The sequence below is a fragment of the Mastomys coucha genome, unplaced genomic scaffold (assembly GCF_008632895.1).
Source record: "Mastomys coucha isolate ucsf_1 unplaced genomic scaffold, UCSF_Mcou_1 pScaffold21, whole genome shotgun sequence".
Classification (NCBI taxonomy): domain Eukaryota; kingdom Metazoa; phylum Chordata; class Mammalia; order Rodentia; family Muridae; genus Mastomys; species Mastomys coucha.
Window position 1 is genome coordinate 110,982,345 of NW_022196904.1, and position 19,788 is coordinate 111,002,132.

The 19,788-nt window shown below is 46.6% G+C and overlaps 1 protein-coding gene across 1 annotated transcript in view; it reads right to left on the bottom strand.

Moving 5' to 3' along the window:
- The window catches only part of Cog7 (component of oligomeric golgi complex 7), a 60,609-nt gene that overhangs the window by 3,520 nt on the left and 37,301 nt on the right, over window positions 1–19,788 (bottom strand). The window contains exons 11-15 of the mRNA XM_031388163.1: window positions 17,575–17,640; window positions 13,176–13,362; window positions 11,848–11,988; window positions 4,813–4,896; window positions 3,402–3,516 (exon numbers count right to left, since the gene is read on the bottom strand). Of these exons, the coding sequence (XP_031244023.1) occupies window positions 3,402–3,516; window positions 4,813–4,896; window positions 11,848–11,988; window positions 13,176–13,362; window positions 17,575–17,640 (593 nt within the window). The remainder of the gene's footprint in view (window positions 1–3,401; window positions 3,517–4,812; window positions 4,897–11,847; window positions 11,989–13,175; window positions 13,363–17,574; window positions 17,641–19,788) is intronic.

Consider the following 19,788-nt stretch of genomic DNA (forward strand, 5'->3'; position numbering starts at 1 on the left):
AGTTTCTTGGGAATCAGACAAGTCCAGATCTACCAAGTCCCTGCCAGGTCTGGGCAGCTCAGGCTGCCCTTACTATACACCCCAGCAGGAACGAAGAGGCTCACAAACACAGCAAAGCCAGCTTCCCAGCAAAGGCCATTCGCAGATTTATGCCAAAACAGAATCTAGTCAGTCAGCTCAGGCTACAGGAAGACAAATGGGCTACTTGCTAAACACACAGCAGGGAAGAGTGCCCTGACTGGAAAGCACTGTTTTTAAAGTTAGTGTTCAGGAGAGGGCTGGAAATATGGCTAGGCAGATAAGAGCACTTGTTCTCACTGAGAACCAACATACATGTGCTGTACAGGTAAAACACCCATATATACAAAATAAAAATTAAAAAATTAAAAAAAAATGTGTTCAGGGATGGGGCAGATAACTCAGTGATTAAGAACACTGAATGCCTTTCCAGAGGTCCTAAGTTCAATTCCCAGCAACCACATGGTGGCTCACAACCATCTGTAATGGAATCCAATGCCCTCTTCTGCTGTGTTTGAAGACAGTGACAGTATAACCACATATATAAAATAAATAAATCTTTAATAAATCTTTAAAAAGGAGAAGAAGAATAAAAAGAAGAAAAAGATGAAGAGGAGGAGGACTCTGGACTTAGCTCAGGAGTAGAGGGCCTCACATATACCAGGCCCTGGGATTGATTTCCATCATCACAGAAACCAGACATGGGGCGCACACCTGTAATCTCAGCACTTGGCAGGTGAAGGCAGGAGGATCAAGAGCTCAAGGCCATCAATGGCTATGTAGTGTGAGACCTGTCTATGGTACACAGCACTCAGCCTCAAATAAACAAACAAGTAAATATCCATGATTGAAACTCATCATTTTCAAAAAGAACTATATAATGATGGTGATGACTTCCAATAGTAACAACAACAATAATAAAACTTTCAAACAAAACATGGTGTCACATTTGGACTACTTTGAGAATACTAGGTCAGCCAAGACTATACAGCAAGACCTTGTCTCAAAATACTAAAGCAGGGGCTGGAGAGATGGCTCAGCGGTTAAGAGCACTGACTGCTCTTCCAGGGGTCCTGAGTTCAATTCCCAGCAACCATATGGTGGCCAACAACCATCTGTAATGGAATCCAATGCCCTCTTCCGGTATGTCTGAAGAGAGCTACAGTGTATTCATATACATAAAATAAATAAATAATTCTTTTAAAAAATTCTAGAAATGAAAGTCAGGCACAGTAGCATATGCCTTTAATGTCAGCACTCAGGAGGCAGAGGCAGGCAGATGAGTTCAAGTCCAGACTTGTCTACAGAGTGAGTTCCAGGACAGCCAGAGCTACACAAACACACAGAGAGAGAAAGAAAGAGAGAGAGAGAGAGAGAGAGAGAGAGACAGAGACAGAGACAGAGACAGAGACAGAGACCCTGTCTCAAAAACAAACTGATCAGATTGTATATGAATATTCACTGTATAATTCTTTTCTATTTTCTGGATGTTTAATTTTTCGGAGGGGTGGATAGCAAAGTGAATCAGTGCTTTACAAGCCTAAGGAACTAAGTTCAACCCATGGATCTCATAGTGGAAGGAGAAAACTGGCTGATACAAATTGCCCTCTGACCTCCACATAGGCATGTGCACACATGCACTCACATATACTGCTTACTCTCCTCAATAAAATTTGAGGGGCTGGTGAGATGGCTCAGTGGTTAAGAGCACTGACTGCTCTTCTAGAGGTCATGAGTTCAAATCCCAGCAATTACATGGTGGCTTACAACCATCTGGAATAAGATCTGACGCCCTCTCCTGGTGTGTCTGAGGACAGCTACAGTGTACTTACATATAATAAGTAAATAAATATTTAAAAAATAAAATAAAATTTGAATAATATTTTGGCTAGGAATGCAGCTCAGTGATAAAAAGCTTGCTAGCACATTCAAGTCCCTAGATTCAATCCCCATACCACAAAAAAAAAAAAAAAAGGGAAAAAAAAGGGAAAAAAAAAGGGAAAAAAGAAAAAGGAAGGAAGAGAGGGAGGAGAGAAAATGACTGGGCACAGTGGACAGTGGTGCATGTCTTTAATCCTAGCACTGGAGAGCTAGAAGCAGGAGGATCAGGAGCTTAAGGCCATCCTTGATTACATAGCAAGTGTAAGGCCAGCCTGGGCTACATGAGCCCTGTCTCAAAACTACAAAGAAAACCAAAATATCTGGAGTAATGTTGTTGACACTGTCCTATTTGTAAGTACTGTTGACATCTACTTTGGTGAAGCCACTCTAGTTGCCCACACTTAGTAAATGATTAGCAACCATGTGTGAAGTGAGCGAGCGATGTGTGGACACCCCTCGATATGCTCCTCCTGATGCAATGCAGCAGGCAGTACCCACAGCAGTACCACTTTCTTGCCAAGGAACCAGAAGCAGCTTTCAGTCCTTATCAGACACACACACAACACAGCATCTATGAGATGAGACACTGAAGTTTGACTTAACCTTCCAATGTGATTTTATCTTCACTGTGCTACTCTGTAGGAACAGCTGAATCTTTTACATACTATACCCAAAAAAACAAATTCAATATTAGATGTTAAGATGATTTTTGGTCAGCAAGTATGTGTCCCCCGCTCAACGCTGTCAGGCCCAAATAGCAAGTAAAAGGAAGCAGTTGGGTGGCAGCATGTCCGCCTTATCAGGTTAGAGGTGGAGGGACATGTGGAAGCTGCAGCGAGCTGCAGGCAGAGGCATCAGCACAGGACACTCTGAGAAGCTGCTTATGAGGACTGGCACGCACTGCTATGGAGTGGCAGCTTACCTGCTGGCTCCCAGAGAGCAGGAGGGGTGCTCATCCCTGTGAACACATTATAACCACTAGCTGCCAACACCCCAGGATGCTCTAGCCTCTGCCTCCCAAGCTGTGGGTACTGTGTTCTCCCTGCAGGACTCTGCTGGTTCCCAGTGCACTCTGTACAGAGTAAAGTATGACAGCTCTTTCCATAATCCTGGCCAGACCTCATCCTGCTAAGTTCCTGAGAGAGGGCACTTAGTCTTTTTTAGTTCCCATTATATGGTACATAAAGATGTAATTTTTGTTTGATTTTGTCTTCTTTTGACTATTTTTTGGGAGGATGATCTTATTCTATAGTCCAGGTTGATCTGGAACTTACTATGTAGCCCAGGCTGGCCTCATGCTTACAGTGGTCTTCCTGCTTTAGCCTCTCACTTGCTGGGATTATAGGCATGGGCCACCTTTTCTATTGTCTCTTCGACAACTATAGCACTAGGAGTTTAGAGAGATAGCTGAAGTACTGGTGATGGATCTTTTAAGCCCTATATGGCAGGCACACACTGCTCCCTCCCTGGACAGCAGCACCCCGGCTTTCTGGTCCTCTTACCTTGCTCAGGAGGGAATGGCAGCTTCCCAGCATGCAAAGCCAACTCTAATGCGGAGTCCTCTTGAGTCACAAATGGCTCAAGATTCAGGGGAAGGGACATGATGTACTGCCCAATCTGAAACAAAAGACAGTGCTTTCAGCTGGGCACTGACAAACCAAGTTAATTGCTCGAAAAGTTCGTTTATGAAAACAAAACTACTAAACCTGGGATCGCACCAGCCTGAGGTGATGCTCATTGTGGCAACACTTCAGAAACAAGCACAAAGAGGCTGGGGAGAGTTCACCAAGGAAGCAGCTCAAGCTCGAGGAAACCCAACTTCTTCCCCCAGCAGCCATGTGAAAAGGCAGGTATAACAGTGCATGCCTATAATCCCAGGGCTGAGGAAACAGACACATGGATCCTGGAGCCTGTTAACCAGTCAGACTAGCTCAATCAGGGAGCGCCATGTCCCAGTGAGAGACTGTCTCAAAAACAAGGTGGCTAGCTGGCATCTACATGCACACTCTCTTTTACACACATACATATGCAGAGACAGACGGGGCGGGAGGAGAGAGAAATACATATACATATGCAGAGACAAGCACACAGACACACACACACACAGACACACAGACACACAGACACACAGACACACAGACACACAGACACACACACACACACACACACACACACACAGACACACAGACACACAGACACACACACACACACACACACACACACACACACACACACACACGCACACACGCACACACACTATGGAAGCCTGTTTCACCCTGCAGATTCAACCTTCTCTGCATTGGCTGCAATGTCCTAAAATGTGTCCAGCCCTGCCTACTTCAATGAGAGAGGGTACTAAAGACTGAAAGCTCTGTGTAAGTTCGTTTCTCATTGCTGCTCACAGACAAGAGCCCAGGAAGGTGCTAACATTGGAAGTACACTCAGGTCCTACCTCTTGGGCTTACACCTGGTTCTGTTTCTCTCTCCCTTCAAGATGGCTTAGCCTGGAGAAAGAAGGAACTATTTGGAAGTTGCCATTCATAACTATAGTCTAGGGGAAAAAAATTACATTGTAACTTTCACACACTAGAAAAAAAGATGGCAGATCCTTCTTGGCTGGTGCAGAATCACAAAGGGGAAAGTTGTCAGACATTCGGGCAAGCCCACAGCTAATACAGCATTTGTCACAAGTGGATGAGACAGACACTTCCTTCTATCACAATTCACGGGAAGAGTAGGGCAGGTGCAGCAGTATCCTAGCATCTCAAGTAGCTAGTGGCTCTGCTGCATTTGCCTGGGTCTGAATGAAGACTACCCCAAACCAGGGCCAGCACAAACCAGATGGGAATCAGAGGACAAAGACGAGCTGTGACACACAGAGACCACCTTGAAGCACACCCAAGGAGCTCTTACATTGCTGATGTACTCGAGTGGTGTGAGGCTGAAGGCAGGAAGATCGTCTGTCAGGGTTTCACCAATGCCGGCTGTGTTCCAGCTCTGGAAGGATATGAGGAGAAGCAATCAGCAACATGCTACCAGGCAGGCCCAGTAGGTACACTGTGATAGCACATAGTCATGTGGCCCTTCCTGGCCAAGTCATCCACGGGCAGAGCTGATCTGGAGACCTAATGACACTCAGCAGGCCAGGGACATCTCTTTGAATGTCCAGGAAATCCACCATAAGGTGCAAACCTCTATTTCCCAGCCTATGGAGGAGCATTTACCTTCTCAGCATGACTACCAAAGAGACACTGATTACTTCTGTTTATCCCGCTAGAAACACAGAACGAGTTAGATGGCCTTACATCTGTGCTTATATGATGGGGTCGCCATGCAAAAACCTGCTGTGGCTTAACTAACCTTGGCCTTTGGAACTCTAAAGTGCTTCAGAACTTCTATGTTCTTTCTCAGAGAATGCATAAAGACTGTTCCTCTTGGGAGGGAGGCCCTGTAAACCCTGTGCTGCACAGAACAGCCCGGCCTCACTCACCACAGCCACCCTGCCTCAAGTGAGGATGTACGACCTTCTCCATGTACCTCTGGACTAACCCAGGACTTGAATGAGACCTGAACAACTGTCCTGTCTGTCAAGTGACCCTCTGTAAGGGGACGGCCACAGCACCCATGTAACTCTTGCTCTTTGAAGTGGAGCCATCTCTGACACTGCTGCACGAGCTTCCTGGGGACCTGTAAACAGGTCCCCCATCAGCACACACATGCCCACAGCTTCTTCTTGACATGCCTTTCAGAGAAACCCCCGGCTTCTTGACTCCTCCCTGGAGAACAGGCCCTTTCTGGCTGGCCTCCAGGAGTAACCCTCGAGGACACGGTGTGACTGCTCTCAGCAGCCACCTGGTGCCCGATCTGGTTGCTTGATCCTTTAAGTAGCATTCCCGGAATGGAAGGACAAAGCTGCCCCAGGGCTCTTGGCCCAGACTAAGCTTCAGCAAGCCTCTACATCTAACTGCCAGCTCCACCTAGTTTCTGTTTCTTTGAAGGGTATAGGTTCTTTTCTTCCCTGCCTTATCCTTTCTCATTGTCTAGATTCCTTGGCTTTGTTTGACAACCTTTTCATTCTAGTACTTCACTCATCCCAACTAACACCCATCACTTTGTTTTGTTTGTTTGTTTGAGATGGGGCATCACAAATCCCAGGCTGGCTTTAAATTCACCAGGTAGCCAAGGATGACCCTGAACAGGTCCTGATTCTACTGCTCTACCTCCCAAATACTTGGTTTGTAAATACATAATCTTGTGGTGTTGGAGACTGAACACAAAGCTTCACAAATGCCAAGAAAGCCCTTTATCAATATTCCTACATCCATTGCTCCAAGTCCACTTTAAGGGGCACTCTACCCACCCACACTTACTGTAGCGGTTCAAGTGAGAATGGCCCCTTATCATAAACTCACATATTTGCAAATTTAATCGGAGTTGGGGTGAACTCCTTGAGAAGAATTAGAAGGATTAGAAGGTGGGGCCTTGTGGAAGGAAGTGTGCTACTGGGGGTGGATTTTAAGGTTTCAAAAGCCACTGCCAGGCCCAGCAGCTCTTTGCCTGCTGCCTGTGGATCAGGATATAAAGCTCTCAGCTACTGTTCCAGAGTCATGCCTGCATGCATGCTTCCATACTCCCTACCGTGATGATATTAACTAAACCTCTGAAGCCATAAGCAAGCCCCAGTTAAATACTTTCTTTTATAAGAGTTGCCTTGGTCACAGTGTGTCTTCACAGCAGTAGAATGCTGACTAGACACTTACCTAGTACCCGTGATGCTCAGTGTCTCATGCTAGTCTCTGCCCTTGTTCTCAGAAGCTACCGAGGTAGCTTGATGGCTGGGCGCCCTGCCCCTCCCTGCCCCACCCCCTTGGCCTGTTCTCTGCTTCTTGTGTGTGCACAAAGACAGGCTGGCACAGAGGGGACTGTGTGTGAGATGCAAGAGTTCAGAGGTACAAGAGGTTAGTGAAGGGGTGAGCTACAGGATGTAGGCAAGTGTGGAGTTGTAGGAGTAAGGATGGAAAAAGAATGAACAACTTTGTACACCAGCCTAGACACAGGTGCTGTAGTCAACAAATAGCTTTCTAGGAGAAGGTAGGGTGGGAAGGAGAGGCCCACAAGGAAGGTAAAGAGCGAAAGAGAAATGAGGGAGGAGGGGAAACGGAAGACAGTGTCACTGTGCAGGGTCCTAGCTCCTGATTCAAATAGTGTCACCTATAAGACAACTGAAACTCAGAACACAGATGAGTGATATTGAGAAACTATTCTGGGGGGCCAGAGAGAAGGCTCAACAAGTAATGTGCTTGCCACCCAAACCAAACCTGAGCTTGATTGCTGGAACTCACATAAAGGTGGAAGGAAAGAACTGACTCCACAAAGCTGTCCTCCAGCCTCAACATACAGACTGTAGCACACATGTGCCTGTACTTGCACATGCATCACACACACATACACACACACAATAATATTATTAATATCCTTTTATTAACAACATAATTCTTATGATAATAATAATAATAATAATAAATCCTTCCTAGAGCCCTTATTTTAGATAAAGCAGGGTGCTCCAGAGCTAGTCATCATGGAAATGGAATGAGCTCCCCATCCTCCTCTCTCTACTCTGCATATATAAGAATTCCTGTAATAAAAAGTGATGGGTTTGAGTCGCGGGAGAACGCGTCTGCAGACACCAGGCCCAAACAGCTCCACGTGTAAGAGGTTTAATTGGAAGGGGGTAGAGGATAGCGGCGCAGGAAGAGAGAGAGAGGGGAGAGAGAGAAGAAAAGAGAGAGAGATGGGGGAGAGTACTCATATATATATATGTTGTGACATAGTAGGTCCAGGTAAAGGTGGGAGCTGAACCCAATGGATTCTGGGAATATAGTGGCCATTGCCTTGACGACAGGTCTGTGGACCCGCCCATATCTGCCGCTGTTCTGGATGCTAACAAAAAGCCTTTAAAAGCAGACTCTCAAAGTCAGACATGGTAGTACACACACACCTTGAATAGCAGCACTTAGGAAGCAGGTCTCTATGAGTCTGAGGCTAGCCTGGTCTAAGTAATAAGTTCCAAGCCAGTCAGGGTCACATAATGAGATCTTGTCTCAAAAGGTAAATACATACATACACACACACACACACACACACACACACACACACACACACACACACAGACACGCCTTGGGGAACATAGGAAGGCTGAGAGATGATATCAGAGCGATGCTCTGTGAAACTGTATGCAGCCACCTCTCTGAGGGAGATTGGGAGTGAGCAAAGGGGTTAAAAACATTCCAGAGACAGTGGAAGCCTGAAGCAGGAGATTGTGGTCATGAAGGAGAAGGTCCAGAAGCAGGGCAGGGGTGAGAAATGAGGCACAGCAAAGACCATCATCAACACCATCCCTCAAGAGGCCAAGTGCTGTAAGTTGGAGGCCTGAGAAGGGCTTCTGAGAGAAGCAGAAAGAGCCTCAGGAGAGCAGAGGCAGGCACGAAAGGGGGTTGAGGGGTGGGGAGTAAGCTGGAAAGTTTGGAAAGGGGTCAAGATGGAATGGCCTGAGCTGGGAAGGACTTAGACTGCAGGCGGGAAAGGCTCACTTAAGGAGGGTAACGCGGAAATGGTGTAGATTATTTCTTAATTGTTCTAGACTTATTTAAACGGCCCTTCAAAAGGGCTTTTCTACTCATCTGTCAGCAGGTAACACAGGAAAACGTCAATAATCTATTCTGAATTGAATATAGTGTTGGTTAATAGTCTTAGAATACAAAGGGGCAATACAATTTACCAGCAAACATTCAACACAAACACCAGTGACTTGGGTTTTATTTTCAAATCCTCCAGGCCTGAGTGTTTGCCTTTGTATTGTGTGCTGGACACTGGCTCTCACACAAGTCCTTCTAACCTCCAGGCTACCTTGGTCTATCCCAGTATCCCAGCATGAACAAAGGCAGGGATCCCAGCAACTGAGCTATGAACCACACTAAGGAACTCTGGGATTCAAGAATGGAGGCAAAAGGACAGGAGGGAGACCATTTCAGAGTGGAACTAAGACACAGCTGGTGAAGTGTGGCCAGCATCACAAATAGTGACAAAGTAAAGCAGCAAGAGCAGAAGCCAGCAGGACGGTTCTGTGGGCCATGTGTATGCCGTGAGACTGGAGCCCAGTCCCACTTTCACATCTGGTTCCCTTCAACTTCGCTTGGTTAAAGTCAGAAGAGACTCTACTCACGTTGCTTTGTTTGTTTGGTTTGAATAAGTTTTTGAGACAAAGTCTCACTATACAGCCCAACAAGGAGCTCACCCTGCTGTAGACCACGCTGACCTTGAACTCAAAGCTCTGCCTGCCACTGCTTTCTGAGTGGGATCAAAGGTCTTGTAAAGGCAACACATATAAAGCAAGTCCACATATCCTTGGATCCACTGCTTTAGACACTTACTTAGCCTGAGACACACAAGTAGGCAGGTCATTAGGATTGCTGGACATTGGATGTTCACACTCACATGTTAGATTGTGACATTTTAAAAGGATTTACTATACTTTTAACTCGGTATTTTCTAGGGGTAAGTGTGTTTCTGAAAATGAATATGTGCATACTTTTTAACTTTATAAAGACTCAATTAAGCCCTTTCTCTTAGAAAATGAGAACACAGCTAAGTGGGGGTGCACGCCCAGATTTAGGAACTAAGACAGTCTGAGATTAGCTTAGAAGATACCATCTCAAGTAACAGTGGGGCCCTGCAGAGATGGAGATGGCCCAGGAGTCAAGAGCACTGGCTGCTCTTACACAGGACCCACGTTCAGTTCCCAGGACCCTCATAGTGGCTCATAACCATCTATAACTCCAGTTCCAGGGTATCCAATGCCCTCTTCTGGCCTCTGTAGAAACTTTACACATGGTACATGCACACACACACACACACAAACACACACACACACACACACATTTATACACATAAAAAATAAATTTCAAGTATTTATGTAAATATGAATATTTATATATTTATTTTGTTATGTATGCATATATGTGTTTATACCTGCCCTATCTGATATATATCTGATATATATATTATGCATATATATTTATAATGTACATATTAGAATACAGATTCACAGAAGGGAAGAAAAGTATAATTTCTTAAACTCTGTGGCAGTGGTGGCACATGCTTTTAATCCCAGCACTTGGGGGCAGAGGCAAGACAGATCTCTCTAAGTTCGAGGCCAGCCTAGTCTACAGAGCAAGTTTCAGAACAGCCAGACAGCTACACAGAGAAACCCTGTCTCAAAAAACACAAAACCACGCCCAAACCAAACAAACAAAACCACCCCATCCACTGTGGCCATGCTGTGCTAAAATGTGCCACACACTATCCACAGGATGAAATCTACTCACAGAAGGCAGAGGAAGCAGGCACTGAGCATGTCCACACATCCTCTCTGATGCAGCTCTCTGAGCCCTCAGTGCTGGAAATACAACAAACTCCAGCTACAATAGACCTCATAGCATCCTACACATGGAACTCAAGAGTCCCAGCAGGGAATCAACTCCAAAATCACGCAGTTTATAAAACAGCCATTTTATGGACAGAGATTTTCAGAGCCAGAAAGAGGCTGAGACTTGACCAAGGCTCTACAGGGACTCTTCACGTACTTTGTAGAGGGCAGCAGAAACCAAGGCCTTGTAATTATACCACAGGAGTTCTTGTCCTTAAAGGATCTGTACCCTAGGAGAAGCACATAGCTGGGTCTTTCCCAAACAATTTTCTTCTACAAAAGCAGAACCTAAACAGACTTGGGAGCTGGGGAAACAAATGACGAGGTTGGCAACCCAAAGGGGGAGCAAAGGATCTGAACCAAGGACAGACAGGGAAGTGGTGCAGATGTGACTGCTCTCAGCAGCTCCTCCAAAAACAACTGGGACAAGCAGAGAAAGGAGGAGGCCATGAGGCAAGGGTAGTGAGCCAACTCTGAGATGGGCTGACAGGAAGATATCAGGAAACAGCGGCAGCACTGAGCTGGGTGTGTGGCCTACAGTCTCAGCACAGCAGCACAGCAGAGCCCACGTGCAAGTGAAAGAGGCAGAGCCCCTCCAAATCCCATATAGGACCAAGGCACATGAGGCATGCTCCTGCTCCAGGACCACAACCACCAGGCGTCAGAGCAGCACACAACCTCTCTGACTCCTTGAAATGGCGGGAAAGGGCCCATGTCTTAGTCAGGGTTTCTATTCCTGCACAAACATCATGACCATGAAGCAAGTTGGGGAGGAAAGGGTTTATTTGGCTTACTTCCACATTGCTGTTATCACCAAAGGAAGTCAGGACTGGAACTCAAGCAGGTCAGGAAGCAGGAGCTGATGCAGAGGCCATGGAGGGATGTTCCTTACTGGCTTGCTTCTCCTGGCTTGCTCAGCCTGCTCTCTTATAGAGCCCAAGACCTCCAGCCCAGGGATGGCACCACCCACAAGGGGCAATTGAGAAAATGCCCCACAGCTGGATCTCATGGAGGCACTTCCCCAACTGAAGCTCCCTTCTGTGATAACTCCAGCTTGTGTCAAGTTGACACACAAAACTAGCCAGTACAACCTACCAATGGGAAAGGTAACAAGCAGGTGCAACAGTATGCACCTGCAATCACAACACTTGGACACTGAGGTAGGGGGATGATGAGATTCGGGCCAGCCTGGGCTACCTAGTAAGACACTGTCTCAAATAATGAGAACCACCATTGCTATCAGCATTGTCTTATAAAATGGAGCTCCATATAGCACTAAGTAACTACAAGCAAGTCGAGAATCTCAGGCCACAGCAGAGACTGAAAAGACCAAGTGACTCTACTGCCCTCAATGGCAGGGCTGTTTGCTTCTGCGCCTCATGCCAGGCAGGGACAAGATCCTGGCATGGGCTGAGAATATGAGGGACCTGGGAGAACAGACATTGCAGTCGGTGGGAACTCACATCCATCCTGGAAACGAGCAGCAGCTGCTGTTTGATGCGCAGGAAGACCGAGTCGAAAGCCAGCTGGTGGGCCTGCTGGTTCAGCCGGGTCAGGGCTGTGCGTGAGGCAGACAGCAGGTTGTGGTTACTGGACCCCTTCTCCTGAGACAGGGAAAGGCAAAGGCAGGTAAGCCCCCAAACAAGGTCATCATCTAGTTAAATGTGTTGAAAGATCACTAAATCGACAGTTTCTACAACAGTGGTCCCCAAACCTGACCTGGGAAAAGGCTAGCAGACAGATTCACAAGCTCCAAACCCCTGAACTCGTGAGGGTTGACATCACTTTCCATGTGACTCTATTCCAGTATGAGTTTATGGATTTGCAACTTGGGAAAACTTAACTTGTAACCATCCCTTGGGGACTGAGGAGGAAGGGAAAGAGCCATGGCCTCACATCTAAACACGAGTGATGGACAGAGCTCTGATTCCCAGAGGGGTTGGGTCAGTTGCCCTTGGCTGAAAGCCAGAGTATGTATGACCTGTGTGAGTCCCGGGAATCCACACAGCCTGAGAAAACACAGGGATGGAAAATGTAACCTTAGTTCTTGTGATTATAAATGGACCGATTACAACAGACATAAATCAGATTAGCAATAAAGATAAACAGAGTTGGTTTAACTTAACCTCAGAAACATGGATGAATGAGCTTACAGAATTGCTCTAAGAAGTGTATTTGTTAAGCGCAAATGCAGCTAGTGGTGGGCCAAGGTGCACAGTCAGGGAGAGTTTGGGGAAGCATCATGAGGGTCTCAATGCACAGTAAACCTCCAGAGCACTGCACCCATCAGGAGAGCTGCAGATCATATCTGGTGGTATGAATGTATCTCCAATGGTCAATAATTCTGAACCAGATGCCCCCGGTCCTCTTACAACCTGTGGGCCATGCCTAGCAGTTAGGTGACTCACTCCACTTGCTGGGAAGTCCTCTTGGCCCTGGACCCTGGAAGTCTGTTGTAAACTCAGAGGCAAGGTCAGCTTCAAAGACTAGCCAGGAAGGGACCCCTTGTCCCGAAATGCCATAGTGTCATAGAAAAGTTTATCTCTGACCTGAGATATAGGAAACTTCCTGGACAATTCTCAAGCCTGGTTTTCTTCCATAAAGAGACCTGTCCGCCCAAGTTCTACAGCCTTATCTCAGCAAGTTCCAGCCCAGCTCCTAAAAACCTCACACACAGGAGACAGAGGGATGACGGCAGGGTTGCAAATGGAGCCAGAAAACCTGGCACCAGGGAGAGTGAGTGACAAGGGAAAGCTTTCATTTTAAGAATGCCGCTGGTCTGGTCTCATACCTTGAGGGTATAAAGTATTTCCATTAAACTGGCATATTCAGCGGGGTTATCTTTCTGGAGGTAATTATATTCCTGCCATGGGTTCTTGGCAGGGCTCTTCTTGTCTGTCAAGATGCTGTCCTGAAAGCCTGCCAGGCTCCGAGGGCTGTAGGAGTCAGACAGATACTTCCCCGCTGTGGACAGGATCCTGAAAGGAAAGCGGTGAGCATCATGCCCTGAGCCAGCTGCACTGAGCTCTTTCAGAGCACTCCAATGGCTCTTCCTAAATGTAGGACACCCTCATGACTAGACACAATTCAGGTCTGCTTGGAAGGAAATGAAGACATCCTTTCTCACTTAGGAATGATCTGGGCCTCAGGGGCACAAAAGAAAGCAGGGTTTGCACTAAGAGTCAACTTTAGCTCACCCATGCCACCAGAAGACTTTGTTGCTGCAGCAGACAGGCTGCCCAGGGCAGCTGTACTTAGCTGCTGAGCCTGCCCAAGGGCAGCACTTAACTGCTGCCATCTGGGACATAGTTCCAGTCCTCACTCCACAGGCAACACGGAGGGGAAGAGTCAAAGGCCTGGGGGATCCCCTGACTAGCTGCAAGTCTATTTTTCCTCAGTGCAAACCTTACCCACACGCTGACTACAACGTTGCTATTCACTGCCACACCACAAAGTTTACTTTTGTGGCCTGGATGCTACAGGGAGATCTACTGAGAGAGGCTGACACTTTTCAGAGTCTTCAAGAAAGGAAAATGCCCCAGGGAGCTTCTCTATGATAATCCACCTGAAGTACTGCTGCCGAGGTGAGTCTTAAGCAACAAGGACTGATGCTAGAAACATTCTTCTCCCTTGGTCCACTCTTGCCTTCAGCCTCCATATTGAAAGTGTACAGAATTGTGGGAAAAGAGAAGGCTCATGACAACCCCAATGCAGCTAACTCCCATACCCTCCCTTCTGAATGTTTCTTATGAAAGCAATTGCTTTGGACAAGCCAAGTTTTAGATCACATCCATTTATTTAAAAACAAATTTAAAAAACCAAAACAAAAACCAAAAACAAAAACAGGCCCTTGAGCTAAGCAAGGTGGCATCTACCTAAGATTTCATAAGTCAGGAGGCTAAGGCAGGAGATTATAAGTTTGAAGCAAGCCTGGACCCTATCTCAAGAAAAAGAAACTAAACTGGGCAAGGTGATGCACACCTTTAATCCCAGCACCTTGGTGGACCCCTATGAACCATAAGCCAGCCAGGGATAGGCAGCGAGACCCTGTTTTAAAAAAAGAAAAAAGAAAAGAAAAGAAAAGAAAGAAAGAAAAGAAAAAGGCAGGTGGGGAGAGAAAAGAAGCAACCTGTAAAGCAGTCCCCATAGCTTGCTGGGCAGCACTGCAGATGGGGACTTCCTCAGAACCCCTGTACGTTCACGCTGCTCCCACCTCTGCCAGAGCCTCAAGATAGTGTTCCTGTTGCTTAAGCCCACCAGCAATTTAGTTGGCTCTTTTGTCTGTCTGGGAAACTGTGGGCCACCCCTGACTACCTCTCTTAGACGTCACTGCCAGGTCTGGATTGAAGAAGCACTGTCTTCTCATCCCTACCCTCCTCACTCCACCTCATCTACCTCACCCCTACCCTCCTCACCCCACCTCGTCTACCTAGCTAACAGAGCAGTCTTTCCAAAAGGCAAGTCTGATTTTTTTTCTTTCCCAGTAGCAACCTCAACTCTCCAGGATCAAACTAAACATGCAGAAGCCTGGTAGTCAGGGCCGACCCCTCACAGCCTTACATGGTTTCTGCCCACACATGCCCATACACACACACACACACACACACACACACACACACACACACACACACGTACACGCACACACACACGTACACGCACATGCACACGCACATGCACACGCACACAAACACATACCTGCTTAATAGGCTCACTCTCACTCCATCCTGAGTGTGTCCCCTGGAGATCCCCAGGCTCCCCTCCCCCAGGGCACTTGGCCCTTCACTGCTAGCAGCCTCTTGCCTCTGCCATGCACCTACCACATGTTCTCTCAAGTGGCTTCATCACCCAACCCCAGCTCCCAGCACAGTGCCTGGCACATGACAGGGTTTAACAGCTGTTTGTGGAGGATCAGAGGCTGCATGAGAGGAACCCAGCCTCCCTGCATCAGCTTGCCATCCACACTAAAGAAAACAAGGCATGTTAGAAATGCTTTCTGCAGCAAAGACAAGTTTAAAGTGTCCAGGTAAGCACAATTCAAACTCCAAAGAACTAATGGCATCTGATTTTAGCCTCATCTCCATACAGACATCACTAGGTGACCTCATCCCAGCGATGTCCCTAGCCCCGGTGAGATGAAGAATTTATTCCCAGTACTGTAACAGCCTCCATGGCTCTGCTGGGGATACCAAAGAAGTACACAGTCCTGACTCTCAGACTCCAAGATTAATGGGAAGGGCTAATGCGTACTACTGTAGCTGAAGCATGCAGCTGGTGTGCACTGAGGAGGGAACAGTATAATCTCACCTAGTGCCTCAATTCGTTCCCTTTAGGACAAGCAATTTCTCTCCTCAGCCATGGAAGCCTGTCCATTTACAATGAATTCCTGAAACCCAACCATCCATGTGAAGCATTCTACAGGGACCTTAAGAACGCATGCACACCTAGACTTACAATAGGCTGAGAGCCAATAAACCCCCCTAAGTGGAAAACAGCCTGGGCTCCTAGCTTAGCAGTCCTAGAGGGAAGGCCCTGGTGGGGAGCTGTGGGTTAGCTGCCACTGCCCTGCATTGTGGGAAAGGATCATGGTCTGAACATGGCTAGTCTAGAAAAGACCAAAATTTAAAATGTATTTTCTCCTTAATGTACCAGCCTGCAGCCAAAGCATCACAAACAGAACCATTGTACATCAGGGACTTCTGTGCCAGTGTTTTAAAGGAACATAGAGAACACCAGGAAGGTAAAGAGAAGCCATAGCATCTCACCCAAGTCACCAAGGACAAGAGGTGACACCCAGCTCTGATTTACACAGTCCATAACTCTTTTGCAAAAAGATCTTAAGAGTGACAGCCGATGTCAGTCTTCCCAGAAAGGCTGCTCTAGAGGATTTGCCCTGTGCCTGCCCCTGGGGAGTGGCTCTGCTAGAGTCTGGGCTCTGAGACAGATGGGGAGATAAGATAAGCTTTACAGGGTGGCTGCCACACACCAAGCTGTGGCCCAGAAGGGAACACAGATGGTGACTATCCCCAGGCTCAGTGTTTCCAGAATGACATCACCTCTTTCAGAGGCTGTGTGGTCTCTCGATGAAGCAGAGCCAGCCTTTGAGATTCTCTCTAGGCTGCAAGCTGCAGCTACAAGCCATGCACTCCTCATTCTCCTTCCTGACCAGAGCCTTCCTAACCCTTTGGAAGGCGAAAGATTAGGGAAAATTACTATGTTCCAAGGAGGAGAGATGGCTAACAAATATACCTAGAGCAATGCCAGTGTAAGGACACTCTGACAGAGGGAAGTGTGGGAACAACATTCACATTCTAATGACAGCCAAGTTAAAATCAATACCCCTCTCAGCTGGGCATGGTAGTGTATGATTTTAATCCCAACCCCAGCACTTAGGAAGTAAAGGCTAGTGGAGTTCAAGGCTAGCCTGGTCCATACAGTGAGTTCTAGGCCATCCTGGGCCTATATGACATAGTAAAGACCCATCTAAAACACACACACACACACAGACACGTGCATGCACACGCACAAGTGCACACACACACAAGTACGCACACACAGAGTTAAACAACAACCACCCCACATACCAGGCGTCTTCATTCCTACAGGATGAATGAATAAGGAAATTGGGAAGTGTGGTATGGAAATGTCTGAATAGTGCAACCCTGGATCACAGGAAAAGCACTGGCAGCATTAGAGGAGGGGAGAATGAGTTTTTCTTAGAGCAGTCCCCAAAAGTCTCCTTTATTTGCACCCCTTGGCAGCTCAGAATTTTACCCCAGGACCTGGACTGCAAGGCTGCCTGGGTTATATTTCTATCCTCTGGGCTTGTCTAGGGTCTTAGTCACCACTTGTAACATGCCTTCTATAGGGGAATTTATTTTGAGCCCAATAACTGACTATAAGTAGAAGCCTAACCCACATATAATTGGGAGACAACGTGTACTATTTCCTCATCAGACTGACGCCTCCATATCTAACCAGATTTATGTGACTTCTGCCAAGTAGGATAGGCCTTGCCCTTTTAGGTGTTCAATAAATGTTTAATGATGACAGTAAATGACACCTTGTATCTAGGTACAGACAGTCCTCGAGCCCTGTGGCTCTCAGAGTCTATCCATATACTGGACCAAATACCTCCCAGCCAATAACCCCAGGGAATGATGGGCAAGGAGAACAAGGACCCCCCCTCCTACCTGTTTGCCAGCTGCTGCTCAAAGTCCCCACACTGGCGCAAGAGTTCTCCACAGGTGGCTATGATCCTAAACAGAACACAGGGCACTTCAGGCTCAAGTACTACCTGGCATACCAGCACTTACAGGACAAACACAGTCTCATTCATAAAAATTCTAACTATTTGCTCCTTCTGGTGGCACTGGGTTCCGACCCTGCCTCTCTGAAATGTTTCAAGAAATGTAGTGAATGTCAGAGGCAAGTGCAGATTCCTCCCGTTGATGTCCTCCATGTGACTAACACTTCTGCCATGAACCACAATTCTGCCCAGCACTCTCAAGCAGTTTAACAGTTCCAAATACCGGGTTTTAACTAAGAAAACTGACTAGAAGCACCCAGTGTCTAAAATCTGAAATAGAGATGCATTACTCAATAGCTACTAGATAGCTACTATTTGCATAGAAAACTGTCTTCCTGTCACACATGAAAGGCAAATGAGGACCAACCCATTTGCCTCTGAGATAAGCCTGAGTGATTGGTACATCTGCATTTCATAACCTTTGCATTTTGAAGTAATATTATGCCAGCTCTCAGACTTTAGTTACTGGTCCTTCAACAGCAATCCCATTATGCTGGGACAAATCCAAAGATTCAAAACATTTCAAGCATAGTTAACTTTTAACTCTCTCTGAAAGTGCCTGTCATCACCAGGATATCTAGGCATTCCATCATGAGAAAGGTTTATGAGAAAGTAAAACATGGCACTCGCCTCAGGTGCACCATAACAGCCATGTGCAGAGGGCTTCCCCCCAGGATGTCGAGGCACCATGGGAGAGGGATGCCTTTAGCATCACAGTCCATGAACAGAGGCTGGGAGACAGCAACCCACCGTGATCCTAGGTGAGCCTGGATTCACCCTGACAACCTTCAGTGGCTGGCTGAGCTCCACCAGCATGGACCACGATGTTGCCAAGTGACACACACAGGCATTGGGGCCAGGGGTCAGGCAAGAAGTGTAAATGGATGAAGAGCATCAGCTGAAGGACAAGCTTGCCTTTGGAATGCAGATGCATAAAAAGCAGTTTTGTAAAGAGAAGTTTCTCTAGACTCGCCAGTCAGGGAACTTCATTTGCAAATCCAGTCCCATTATCTCTGTGACAGTGCAGATTGGTTTGTGCCACAGCTTTGAATTTAATAGGCAATTCAAAGATCTGAATTGTGCCCAATTTGCTTTATATGGTGGTAACTAATCTGAAATTCTTTTAAATGCTGTGATGGTAAGTAGTGTCTATGGGTCAGAGATTTTTTCAGCTGAACATGCCAGGGCCAAACCTTCCCAAGACACTACTGGTCACACTCCTCAGGCAATAGGATATCTGCCAGTGGCCCAAAAGTCACATGAGCTCCTCAGAGTGTAGCTGCTGACAACATGAGAGGGTCAGCTCAATGCCTGCCACTTGACTCCTGCAGGATCTTTTCCAAAGACATTCTTATTATGATGAGAATCTTGTTCTTAGACCAAAACAGGACAGACCAGCTCAGCTATGCTCGCCAAAATACCACTGTATACTTTAGCTTTGGAAAAGAAACCACAGGTGGGGAAAGGGGACCTCATACCAAATGTGAAAGAGTTTATCATTAAAGAAGAAAAGGCGGCTGCATATGTAGCAGAGGATGGCCTAATCGGTCATCAATGGGAGAAGAGGCCCTTGGTCCTGTAAAGGTGCTATGCCCCAGTGTGGGGGAATGCCAGCGCCAGGAAGTGGGAGAGGGTGGGTTGGTGAGCAGAGGGAGGGGGAGAAGGAGGGAGGGAATAGGGTTTTTTTTTTTTTCCGAGGGGAAACTGGGAGAGGGGATATCATTTGAAATGTAAATAAAGAAAATATCTAACAAAACAAAACAAAAAGAAGAAAAGGAATTTGTAAAGATTTTTTAAAAAATATTTCACAGTGGCTAGAGAGATGGTTCAGTGATTAAGAGCCCTTGCTGCTCTTGAAGAGGATAAAAGTTCAGTTTCCGGCACCCATGTGAGGTTTAACATCATCTTAACTCTGGTTCCAATGGGTCTGATGCCCTCTTCCGGCCTCCTCTGACATTGCATGCACATAGTGCACAGACATATACATGCAAATATATACAAAAAAATAAAAATAAATGAGTCTTTAAAATTTTAATAAAAAATATTTTACAAGCTATAGGAAAGTTTTTGTATTTTTTTGTTGGCAGATGATTGTTTT